The sequence below is a fragment of the Varanus komodoensis genome, unplaced genomic scaffold (assembly GCF_004798865.1).
Source record: "Varanus komodoensis strain SLA01 unplaced genomic scaffold, ASM479886v1 scaffold68, whole genome shotgun sequence".
In the NCBI taxonomy this organism is placed as follows: domain Eukaryota; kingdom Metazoa; phylum Chordata; class Lepidosauria; order Squamata; family Varanidae; genus Varanus; species Varanus komodoensis.
In genome coordinates this window covers 379,475-392,335 of record NW_025336321.1, presented here as the reverse complement: position 1 = coordinate 392,335, position 12,861 = coordinate 379,475, and the positions used below count along the sequence as shown (strand labels likewise).

Below are 12,861 nucleotides of genomic sequence, written 5' to 3'. Positions count from 1 at the left end.
AGCAGTTTAAACCACTGAGCCACCCTCAGTCCTTCTAAGTTAAGAGTAGGAGCCCCTAAAACAGATGTCCATGGTAGAGGGCAAAACGATGCTGCCATGAGTTTGGATTCAGGTGTGCTTCTGTGGCAACTGCTCCATGTTCAAATGCAGACAGCAACAAACCCCTAATGATATCTCATTGCTCCAGTGCTTTTAGCTCATCTGGTTTTATGTCACAAACATTCTTGGAGAAGAAGCTCAGCATCCAGAAATATCCGAGGAGGGCCTCTCTTTCCCATTCCAAATGCCCAATGGTCTGGAAATGAGCTCACTAGACAATGTGTGCATTGTTGCCTTGGGCACTGTCCATGGATTTTACTACTTTTCCCAGTAATATTCAGTTATTCCCCCTCTGCCTGATCTAAATAGAATGTCTGACTATATTAGGAAGAAGGTTATTGTCATATTAATTATTTTTCTCTACCTGACTCACTAATGGAGAATTACTATTGCAGTTTAGTGTACCTATAGTAGTCTTAACCTCCATGACAGGTTATTCCTATAGATGCATATGGTCCATTGAAGTATCCCTGTAAAATGGAAATGTTTAAGAGGCCTTAAAGCATCCATTACCACCAGTAAGCCCACATCACCAGATATTTACAATTATTTTCTATCTTTGGTTGAAGGATCTGTTCTCTGTGGAGACTAGTATTTGCAGGATAGTTGAGGATGGCCCATGAAGATTTTCTATTGGCCTGGCTTGCTAATTCTTCCATAAGTGCATGGTCCTTGGATTCCTGACATGGGCTTTAGTATATGAGGGCTGGAGTCCCTCATATACTGGGCTCCCATGACTGGCCTACCCAAGCTCTTGTGGCCAAGGAGGAGGAGGGAGGGAGATTTACCCAGTACAGAAGCCCAAAGTTGTCCCTCACTAGTCCTGAATACCTGCAGGCCCTGACTATGGTCTGTGCTTCATATGGCAGTGGGCATAGCCAAGTGGATGAGGGGGCCTTGTCAGACAGTAGTTCTCAGTGGCAGTGACCTCCAGGGACTTTTCCAGCTATCCTCTGTGGTGACAGCAAGGAGTGTCTCCTATGCAGCTTTCTGGCATGCAGCCTGCAGAGTTGCAAGCTGGAAGCTTGTGTGCTGGGTGGTCTTCTGCTCCCAAGGTGCTGTGGCCTAGCCTGTGGTGCAGTAGCCTGTCTGGCAGCAGCACAAGGCTAAGCTTCTGTCAGGCAGCTGATATGGGATCTCCTGTACCCCCACCATGCCACACTGGGACTTCCTCCTCATCCCAAAGCTCCCTTCTTTCTTTAGGTTCCCCCCCCCCCCCCCGCCCCACACGCATTTTAATTGCACAGCATACATGAGAGCCTCCTAAAGTCTGCTTTCCGCCATGATGCAGGAAAAATAACTGGAGCTTTCAGGGGATACCTGCCTCTGGGAAGTTCAGGTCAAGTCTGCATTCCTGGCTCTAGAGACAAGGCCTCCTCAGAGCTAGCTGATCTCCTTCACTTGTGAAGACCAAATATTCAGCGCTGAACAAAGAATGTCAATTTCCTTGCTGAGGCAGTTGTTTTTAAGACAGTCTAGGATGGTTCACGGAAGATTTCTTTCCCAGTAACTGGAATTGCTAATGCTTCCAGGAATGCATGGGTCATGGCTTCCAACACAGCAAAGAGGCAGCATTTTTGCTTTTAAAAAAACTAAAATCTTGAAGTATGGATCCAGGTTCTCAGTTTCATTTGGAAAACTTTGTTCACCAATAGCTAGGGATATGGGAGGAATTGGGGTTACTTTTGACCTTCCCTCCCAACTCTGGTTCTACAACTGTGTACTAGCACTAATTTGCTGTGGTACAAGTCAAGCCAGTTTGCAGAATGCTTTCTCTAAGATGGGCCAAGATTTGCACTAGTTAAAAAACAAGAAATTTGCAGAAATTGGACTTGTGCAATTTATCCAAATTCAAAAGCATTATCATTCTAGCATGATTTGTGCAAGAATGGTGTAGTTATGACTTTCAATTTGTGCAAATTTTCCCTGGCTTTTAAAAATGTTATTGTGACCTGTTTTAGAGATGGAATTCCTCAGGGGAAAAACCTAATTAGCCTGTTTGCAGTCATGGAATCTGAAGCAGGCAGGAAGTCTGTTAAACTCAAAAAAGTCATAATTCCAAAAGCGTTGGCTCATCCTTCCTGATAGCAAGGCTTCCCAACTTTCACTAGAATCTTTATTATAAACAAGTTACTGTAAACTCCCATTGAAAGCAGTTAACATACCAAGTTATGTTATACCTTATACTTAAGGTTCAGTATACATATTCACTTAGATCCAGTGAAAGCAATCTGTATGCTGAAGCGGGCCTCAGCATATGGAATTTCCATAATGGTGTAATATGCTTGCTTTGTGGGGACAGAATTTTTTTCCCTTGAAAGCCAGACTCCCATTGATAGAATTGCCATCTTCCTGCAAGCAGTTGAAAGCTTCAAGATCAGTTCAAGACATGTTGAGTTCTCGTGAATAAAAGACCTCTGGTTGTTCCATTATTTAATAAAAAGTTTGCCTGCAGCTGGGGTCTCAAACATTGCATCGATGGGTGTCAGTGCAACTGTCGGGCCAGGCTGAGATATCTGCCAAGCTATTTTTCCCACGTGTAAATGAATAGAATGATTTTTCCATTCACTTGAAGGTGGGGGGTGGTGGTAAGGTGCCCTGTCAAAAAATGTCTGGAGCAGGGAGAAGCCCACCCTCTGCCAAAGACACTTGTGGTAACAGGGTTCTTGGCAGGAGGTGGGCTTCTATCATCCTCTAGCCAGTCTTTTTGGCAGGAGGGCCTCTCCCCTCCCATTTAAGTAAACAGAGCAATTCTTCTGTTTACTTGAACAGGAAGGAGGGGGAGCCCTCCTTGCAGTGTCAAAAATTGGCTGCAAAAGGGTAGAAGCCTACACCCACCAACAGGGTCCTTGACTTCTCTCTTCAGCAATTTTCAGCAGGGCAGCTTCTTGCCCCATGCAAATGACTGAAGATATTGCTCCGTGTGGATAGGGATCCAGAGAGAGAGAAGCTAGACTGAGGAATAGAAACTGTGTGCATATTTATGCAAGACAACACAGAAGGTGAGAGTACCCAACTTTTTTGTGATCAGCCACCCCCATACCAGCCATTTTGTGATGGTTCTTAAGACACTTTTTTCAAATTCCAGACATGTTCACATGCCCAAAAATCCTATGGAGTGCATATTAGAGCTGTATTTAAAGCATTGTTCAAAACCCTTTCAAAATTCTCCAGGTTTATTAAAAAAAACTTCCAAGGATTACCCCTCCCCCCATGGTTAAACAATGCTGCATAACTTTAAAAGAGATCATGGGTTATGTGATTATTATTTAACCCTTGTCTAACCCATGCTTGCCTGATTCACATAACAAGACAACCTATTGTGAGCTGTCATGTTGTGCAAACAGATGCATTTTCTGCTTCTGCAACCTTGCAATAAAACCCATTCTGGAGTTTTAAAAACTTGAATGGTTAGAAGAGAGCATACTTTCTTGGAAATGCCTTTTGGAAAACGTTGAAACTGGTACGTAAAAGGTAATATGTATATATTTTGGCACTGGCTCCCCAACTTTGGCACCTTCGACTTCAAAGGAAAATACTTGTACAAGTACCCAAATACAAATGGACTTCCATAACCTGGTGCCCTCCTGATGTTTTGTAGTTAAACTCAGCACAGCTTATGGTTGGGAATGCTGGGAATTCTAGTCCAAAATGTCAGATGGGTACCAGGTTAGAGAATGACAAGGTATGGAAACACTCTGAAAGGATCTAATGTTAAAATGTTCTCCTTTTCATATATTCATTAAAACAACATGCACATCAGATAAGTATCTATACCATCCCTCTTCTAGCTTTCTCTGGAAGGCTTCATTGGTTCTGAAGCTGCAAATAGTTGGCTATAGAGTTCCTTAAGGGAGGGAGGGCAATATAAAAAGATTTCTGCAGCCCAGCATTGGTGTGTAGTAACTTGAAAATGTAGGTCATTACATGTTTTTCTGCTCTGCATAGTAATTTTAAGAAGGCATTGATGTTGATGGCGGACATCCAAAATAGAGATGTCCAGTTAATATTAAAATGTATTTTACAATTTATAGCAACAGTGCAGTAATAGAAAAATAAACTGTGGGAGCAATGTAGTGTGTTGTAAAAGTTGTTTCCTGTTAAAGCACATTTCCTTGTTCTGATATTATTTACTTGATTGTTGTAATGACATTTCTTGTTTAAACAATAATTTTTTACTGACAAAACATAAACTTTATCCAGTAACATGGCAGCTTATATGCAACCCCATACATGCCTTCATATAGAAGGATGTTCATTAGGTATTGTATCTTGGGCTGAAGCATGGGAACAGATGTTTGCTTGCCCGAACGTGGCAAGATAGCAGAAGGCTAGCAGGATTGTATATTTGACAGTGAATTTTACTAATTTACCTTTCATTGTGTAAGGTACACTTATTGGGTTAGATCAATTAGATTCACTTAGGTACTATTGAAATGAGTTGGACAAATTACTCTTAAATCTCACTGATTTCAATAGGTGCTAAATGTAACTAACCAAGTCTGGATCTAGTCCATTGCCTATTACACATACACACATGATCACTATAAGCTATTTCATCCTCTAGGCACAATATGAAATAAGCAAAGCATTTGTCTTCATTTTTAAGGCTGAGGTTTAAAAAACTGCTTTTTGTTATGCCAAAATACATGGCCATTGCCTTTTTTTAAATAGCAGATTTCAGTGATATAACAATCTCCATTTTCAGAAGTGGTTTATGATCTAGAGCTGTGATGCTATTTAAGAAATCCCCCCCCCCCCGGAATGTGGAACTAATTGGATCTTTGAGTCCCAGCATGAAGCTGCTGCTGCTGCTTCTTTTTTCCCCCTTCAAAACTACTAGTTCTTTTGTCTTTCTCTACAAACTTGTCATCTACAGACAAGCAGATAACATTTGAGGTGCTTCTCTTAGAGTTATGCAGATGACAGGAATCCTTGGAAGAGACTTGTCATGGCAATGTTAGTATCTTAAATGCCAGGCACACCAGAACATTGAAGCTGGAAGGTGATAAATAAAAATGCAGAAACAGTTGGCAATTAGTTTTTTCAGTGAACATTTTTTAAAAGCATAAAGTTTTCACTGCTTTAAGAATAATGTGTGAGAAAATACTTCAGTAAAAGAAAGCTGCTACAATGTCTTTACAGGGGGCAGTGGGGGATTGCTGCTTATTTATTTATTTACTTATGTAAAACATTTCTATGCCGCCCCCATCTCAACAAAGCCTTGGGGCGGCTCACAACAAAACTTGTACTGTGTTTCTTACTGAACTTAAGTTTTCTAAGGGTGCTTTGAGATAGAGCTAGTACTACTAACCAAAACTGTATCAATTCTGTTTTTTCTTACCAGCATTTTTGTGAAAGGAGGTGGTCATGGGTAGTGCCTGAACTAGGCTACAAAGTCTTCTCAAATGATTCCAGGGCTGAAAACCTTATAAGACTCTGTGACTGCAGGAATGCCTCACATACTGTCAATTTCTGGGACTTGCGCCCACATCATCACATTTTCACTGTTGCCATGCATCTTGCAGAAACAACTAGCGCTTTTTCTGGCTTTCTCAGAAGTTTGTGATCCTCATGAGTAGGATCTCTCTTTAAGAGTAATGTTAGAACTCATCAACATGTACAGCAACCTCAAGTATCCACCTCCTTGTTACAGTGCTGAATGTAGAATGCCCACTTTCTGCAAGAGTTGGTCATGACTCAGATTCTTTGAGAGACATTATACTTTTTCACTGAGGATGCATTCTGTCCCACATGCATCCCTCCCTTTTTCTCGTAGTTGCATGAATGAGGAATAAGGCAGTGATGCTTATTACATTTTCATTTACCTGTAGTGATTGAGGTGAACATGGTGCGTGCAACACTTCTCTTGTCCAGCCATACCTTTCTCTGTCTTCCTCACCTTCTGAATATTCTCACAATGTACAGCAAGAACTTGAAACTATGTCTCACTGCATTAAAAGTAGGTATTGTCACCAATTATCTGACAATATTTTGAAAGTGACGATGGCTGCTTGCAAACCTTCTGCCCAAGTTTTATATGCTGCCAAATAGAGGACTTTTTGGAATTTCAGTTCAAGAGTACATGTTTCCAAATCCTGTGCCTTGGAGTTGTTCTTTCTTTAAAATCTGGAGGTTTGGCTCTTTCTTCAAAGTTTATTTAGCAATCATATTGGCTAATCATGAAAATATTGAAAGTTTATCTCCACATCCTCACATTATATAGTTATTTAAATGGCTTGGCTAGCCTCTGTTCACCCATTGATCTTAACTTAAGAGTATTTCATTGGGACTGGCTCAGTTAATAGCCAGACTCTTTGAACCTATGGTCACAGCCAGCCTTCGGCACCTTACAGTGAAAGTACTTGTTGCTGTTATTTCAGCAGGAAGTTCACATGAACTGGGTGTTTTAATGTATGATGAATTGTTCCTCAGTTTTCATAGGAACAAAATAGTGCTATGCCCAGACTGTTCCTTCCCTGCAAAGGTACCCCTTAAATTCCATTTCACTAAGGATGCTATGGTACCAACTTTCCTCAGCCTACTTAGGTGGTGACAGACTTCATCCGCGGGATATCAGAAGGACATTTTCATTCTACATTTATAGAACACAATACAAACTACCCATTTATTCAGTTGCTGCTTGGGACACATAAGGGGCTGCTAGGTGTCACTGCAGTGCTTTATCAAGTGGGTGATCTCAGTCATCTTTTCTCACTAAACAACTGGAACAGTTACTTCCTCCTTAGAATTATAGAGTCGCTGAACAAGAGTAGAGCATCCTTCTCCACTTTCTTAAGTATTTCATTTTGGCATCAGTGTAGATGAGCTGTCTGTACTCAGCCTTCTACCTTCATCAGAGCTCATGCCAGTGCAGCTTCTTTCTTCAATTTTTGTGTGATATATTCTTCTTCCAGTAAGTCTCATGCTTTGCTGCCACCTGTATGTGTAAGTTACTGAAACCACAAAGGAGAACAGCCTGCCTACCTGTAGTTTTTTTTTTTTTTTTTTTTTTTTTTAGTTTTTAATCTCTGAACTAGCACAACCTATCCTCTTTCCTGCTTTGATACCCCACCTTCTTTATTCCTCAACCATGGTAGATTTGGAACTGAGAGGAAGGTGAAAGCCAAAAGCTATCTAAAACTTTAACTCCAGAATATTCCAAATGACTTTTATGTGCAGGCATACATCCATAAATGTGAATTCACAGATCATTACTCAAAGAACCAAGGTTGCAGGTAAGAAAACCGTCCTTTCTGACCAAAGCTATCAGTTTTATTTTTGTTCCTGGAACTGCAGCTGCTACTTAGCTTTCTTCACCTTTTTTTTTTTTTTTTTTTTTTGCTTGACTCTGCACTATTCAGCTCTGTGGTTGAATCATTCTCGTTTGGACTGCCTTTCCAGGTTTGACCTCTGCCTTCATTTGGAACCCAAACTGAGGCAGGCTGTGACCTCCAGGGCCTAAATTAATCCCATGCTGCACTCTGACTTAGATTTGCCACCGTGTGTAGGTCAGGAACCAGACACAAGCAGGATAGATAGAAATAATGGTGGGAAAACACAGGTGGATTAGAAATTGAAGATAGCATCTGGACCCTCCATAAAACTCCAAGAACAAGGTAGAGCAGTCGCATTTCAAAAAGCTTCATTTGGAAGCACTATTTATCTACGTTGATTCATTGTATTAAAATACTCCACTTTATATGTTATTTGCAGCAATTATAAAATAAAACATTAAAAATGTATAAAACAAATTCATCAGGAAAGCAGAGACATCAGATGAGAAAGTATCAATTGTACCCAATAAACAACTGTCTGCTAGATTTATTTTAGTCATCCAGAACACAACGGAAGACATAGTGATGGCACCTTCAGAAAGCTTGCTTTGTTCATGTCCCTATTGTTTTTGCCTCCATATTTTTGGTATAGATGTTTTACACGCAGGCAGGCTGGTACAGATTAAGGTGGTATACCCAAGTATACTGGATTCAGGCTGTGTAGAACTTAAAATATAACCTCCAGTGATTGGTAACAACTGCAGTAACTGCAGGGCAAGTCTGATATAATCCTGTAAGTTATTGCTCACTCATTTGCTCACTGCCATATTCCAGACCAGTTGAAGCTTCTGAAAGCACTTCAGGAGTAGCCCCACTTAGAACATGCTGCAGTAATCAGTCTAGCCATGACTAAGGTACATGTAATATTCAGGTATGACATGATCAGGACCACCAGATACAGTTGGTCTGATAGGCTAAGCAGTACAAAGACACCCCTGGGTGCAGCTACCACCTGATCATCCAGGTGCAAAGCTCAGATAGAATCCCCAGGCTGCAAATTGATTTTTCAAGAGGTTAACACTGCCCCATCCAGAACAGTTCCTGAATCCATTTCTCTCCTAGCAAGGAACATATCTGTCTTGTCTGAAATAAGTCTCCATATATTAGCTCTGGGGAAGCCCATTACTGCCCTCATGCACTTATACAGAACCTCAACAGCTTTGGTGGTATTAAAACAAAAGGAAAAAATAGAATTACTTAGCACTGAAAGTAGAATGAATAAGGACACAATTTCCCCTCTGTTGTTCTTGGGATAACTAAGGAACACTCACTGACTGTGTGGATGTACCTTTCATATGTGTGTGCCCTCCACAGGATACTATCTCTTTACAAAAACTAATTTTCTGTTTTTGTGAAATAAGATTTTTAATATACAAAGTCAAGAAAATTCATCTTCAGTTTATCGATAGCTGAGAACTACAAATGGATTGTGAAATAATAAGCACTTTGTTTAATAAAAATCTATTACTGTAACAGATAGTGTTAGGCATACCTTTCAGGTACAACTTACTAGAGATAGTGGAGTGACAATGTTATAAAAACTGAATCTTTACTTCTCAAGGACAATAGTTACTATTTAAATCAGCATGCTTTATAGTAACTATAGAATAGATCTAAAAACTAGAAATCTCATTTAAAGTTTCCTTGGTAACCAGTTATCTTGCCCAAATCTTCAGCTTGTGACCCCTTATCTGATGTGTGCCTTCATACAGTGCTTTTACTAACTGTCATAGCAATATTGGTGAAGGATTTTTTTGTTCTTAATAGCACAGTTAAATATTTTGAACCTTTAATAATCTACATGTATAGACTGCCCTGATCTGTTGTATAAAACTAAGTTGTGAATCATATTAAAAGAGAAATGTTTAATGCAGAATTGATCAGATTTGTGTGGTAAGGGCTAGTCTTAAAAGGAAAGGATATAGTTCATGTTGAACCCATTATGAAAGGAAACTAAGCTTTCTTCCAAGTGATGTCATTAAAATATTTTGATGTTAATTGTAAGCTGCTTTTTGGATGGACTGGTATCTTGGATCTAATAAATAGTGCAAATGTAGTCTTTTTGCTTTAAGGTTATGCTCTTGTAGCAGAATTGATCATAAATGTGATTTGATATTAAGTACAATGTAGCATAGGTTTCTAGAGTGTTAAAACTTTCCACAATCCTGATAAGAAATGCTCCACTTGCAACAAGATGAAATTGTCATGTCACTGTTTTTATTTATAGGATTTTTGCCCAATTCTATTACAGCAGACCAAATTTTTGAATGGTTTAGTTGAACTTCAAATATACATGGAGTGTCTTCCCAAAAAAGCCAAGATTTTTTCCTCCAAAACCTTGCGTGGAATTCATGATTGCCTATGGCTGCCACACAAGTTGTTAAATACAAGGTTGTTGTAATCTTCATTTTTATGAGGGTTGAACTTTGCTTTTTGAAGCATAAACATAAATAAATCTTGCTCAGCCTTAGAAATCTTTACCTGTCTTATAAATTCTATCCACCCTTAGTAAAAGGTAAGCCCCTGGCCACTCATAGGGAATTGCTTTTGAATATAGATGATTGGGATTATGTTCTTATTACTTGAAGCATTGTGAAATGTCAGGTGCCCTTAAATTGGAATAGGCTATTTTTTCTTGTTTATTCTATTTTTTTCCAGTATATTATACTTTTCTAATTTTGTGATTTTACATTTTATTGTGTGAAACTACCCAGATAGTTTTGGCTATTGGATGATAAAAGAAATGTAGAAACATTTTGTTAAAATGTTATTTAAGTTGTAGCACAGTATATTAGAATTAAAATGAATTTGTGTAGTTTGCTGCTCAACTTAATAATTGTTGGTTTTATGACAATACTGTGTTGTACATGTGTTGGTTTTAAAATTTTGGTGCAGAGAGTAAAATTCTATTTATTGAAACTGCCTTGTTGTGTATTAAAATACCTGTGCATCTAATTTAGAGTGTTTTTGTGCCTTGTATCCTTGGGATATTATAGTTTTGTACAGTTTGTTGTTCTCTATCACAGTGTAGGTCAGACTTTCCTAACCTGTTATCCTCCAGTTGTGTTTGACTAGAACTCTCGTCATCCACAGCCAGCTAGCTGGTGGAGGATACTGGGTGGAGAAGCCTAGTGTAGTCTTTTGATAGAACAGAGCCACTGTCAAACGTTGAATTTTATAATAATTGAATATTCATTGTACGGTTCCCTTTCTTTGGCTGCTGTTAAAACACTGATGTTCCTTGAGTTAACATTGTTAACTGAAATTGCTTAATGTGTGTGCTTCTTGCATGGGAATATGGGATTGATTCCATTTTATATCAAAAAGTGCATTCACCTAATGCTGATGATCAGATAATTTTTGATTATATATCATATATTCTTCATTAGAGTATCCTTGTATGACTTTTGCGATTTAACCCAGGAATATATTAGTTAACCCAGGAATATTTAACTGTATTCTTTTTCACCCTGAGGAAATGTGTATGCTTCTGAATAGTGTGTGAAGCCTTGTTAGTTTACACATTCTTGAACTTCCCAAAGGTTGTGTGGCATTTGGAGTATTTGTGCTATTATATGGTGAAGAGGGATAAAAGGGGAGGAGACAAACCGCTTGGCTATTAATCCATTCAGGATACTAGTATGCCTTGCTGTATTCCTGTAAAGCAAATACTTACGTTACAATAAAAATAATTGAAAACTGATGACATCTTTGAACACAGGTAAGAATAGAGAGCGGATCAGGATCTGAAAAGCATGGAATGTTAGGAATTCAGGTGCTAATTAAACTGATCACAATTTTAGAATTAGTATAATCTCACATAGGCAAACCATTTTGTGAGGTTAAAACTTTGAGAAAAGCTTTCACAGGTGTAAAAAAACAATTCATATATTTAAACAGTATGAGAAGGTAATATTATTGAAGCAAATATGTTTCATGTCTCAGGAAAATACTGTGAAAAGTATCTTTGGAGATGAGTGTCAATTGAATTGACTGTTACTGCTTAGCATTTTTAAAGTAGTATTGCAATATGGCACACATTCGCTTGGTGTTATTTTCTTCTGTAGGACTGCATTTGACTGTTCATAATTTTCAATTTAGTGTGTCTTATACAGTGTACATTTTGTGTTAAATAACAGGCACTCTCTCTCTCCATCCCCAGGAGTCGAAAACTTCAAATCAGAAATATCCCGCCACACTTGCAGTGGGAGGTAGGCATTTATCTTTAAATTTTCAAGATACTGTTTAAGAGGATAAATTGATGGCATGTTTTTCACCTTTTGAGTCTTTCCCCTCTTCTTGTTCTCTCATTTCTTCTTCTTCCGGATCTCCTAACACTTGCAAATTGTTGACAAAGAACAATTTTTGTTCTGTGGGTAGGAGGGGATAATTTGCAACTTTGAATAACAGAGCCTTCCAAATATTTCTTGCAACTTTCCTTCTCAGTCATGGGCAGTTGGAGATCAATATATTCAGGATTTTGCATTACATTCTTGGGAAAATTGCAGCTTCCTGGTTCATTCATATTCTCCCCCTCTTTCCCTCTCACTTCTTGATGGCTCATCTGTGCTTTTCTCTCCCCTATAAACATTAGCATTATGGCAACTTTTATAAATAGAAATGCCATGGCTTTTTCATATAATTATTCTTCTGTCACTAGTTATTTCTGTAGTGCCATGCCATAATTCTAGAAGTTCAGTAATAACTGGGTTGCAACATATAGATTATCAGGAAACATACCTTTTTACTTGTACCTCTTACCCTTACTGTAGTTGGAAATAAAAAGGTCTCTCCAATTATAATTTGGACCAAACAGACAGACGTTTCATAAACATTTGATCAAGTAGAAGTTGGTAGAAGAAGAGCAAGAACTCAAAACCTGGCAATGCTGTGCTTAATATATATGATCATTTAGTGTATATGCACATAGAATTTGGGGGGTGTGCGCATATGTGCGCGCACACACAATTTATTCTATAAATGTGTATGCCAGCTTCTAGAATAAGAAAATGTGCCATATAAAAGAATAGAAGTAATTAGTAGTGATAAAATGGAAAGCATTATCACAGGATAAAAATAATCAAGAACAGTTAAATGCTTGTGAAAATAAAAGAGGTCTTCACTTGTTGCTGGAAAGGCATGAGAGTAGGTACCATAAAGGTCTCTCTGGAGAAGGAACTGTACATTTTAAATGCAAAATGGCAAAGATACTGCCATCCACCTTTCCTGGAGGGCAACGTACAAAAATGACCTCAGTGCATAGGTAGGTTGATGTGGAAATTGTTGCTCCATAGGTGCCCAGGGTTTCAGATCTTTACAGTGTGAAAGATAAATTGTGTAACTTGTGTTTGGAAATTACTGGGCGTCAGTGAAAGTCTTAAGGCACTGGGAATATGTTCCTAGTGCCTTGGTCCTGTTGTAGTCG

The 12,861-nt window shown here is 38.7% G+C and overlaps 1 protein-coding gene across 1 annotated transcript in view; it reads left to right on the top strand.

Annotated features, from left to right (window-relative positions):
• Positions 1-12,861, top strand: part of IGF2BP3 (insulin like growth factor 2 mRNA binding protein 3) — a 96,502-nt gene that overhangs the window by 17,777 nt on the left and 65,864 nt on the right. The window contains exon 3 of the mRNA XM_044450737.1: positions 11,599-11,647. Within this exon, the coding sequence (XP_044306672.1) occupies positions 11,599-11,647 (49 nt within the window). The remainder of the gene's footprint in view (positions 1-11,598; positions 11,648-12,861) is intronic.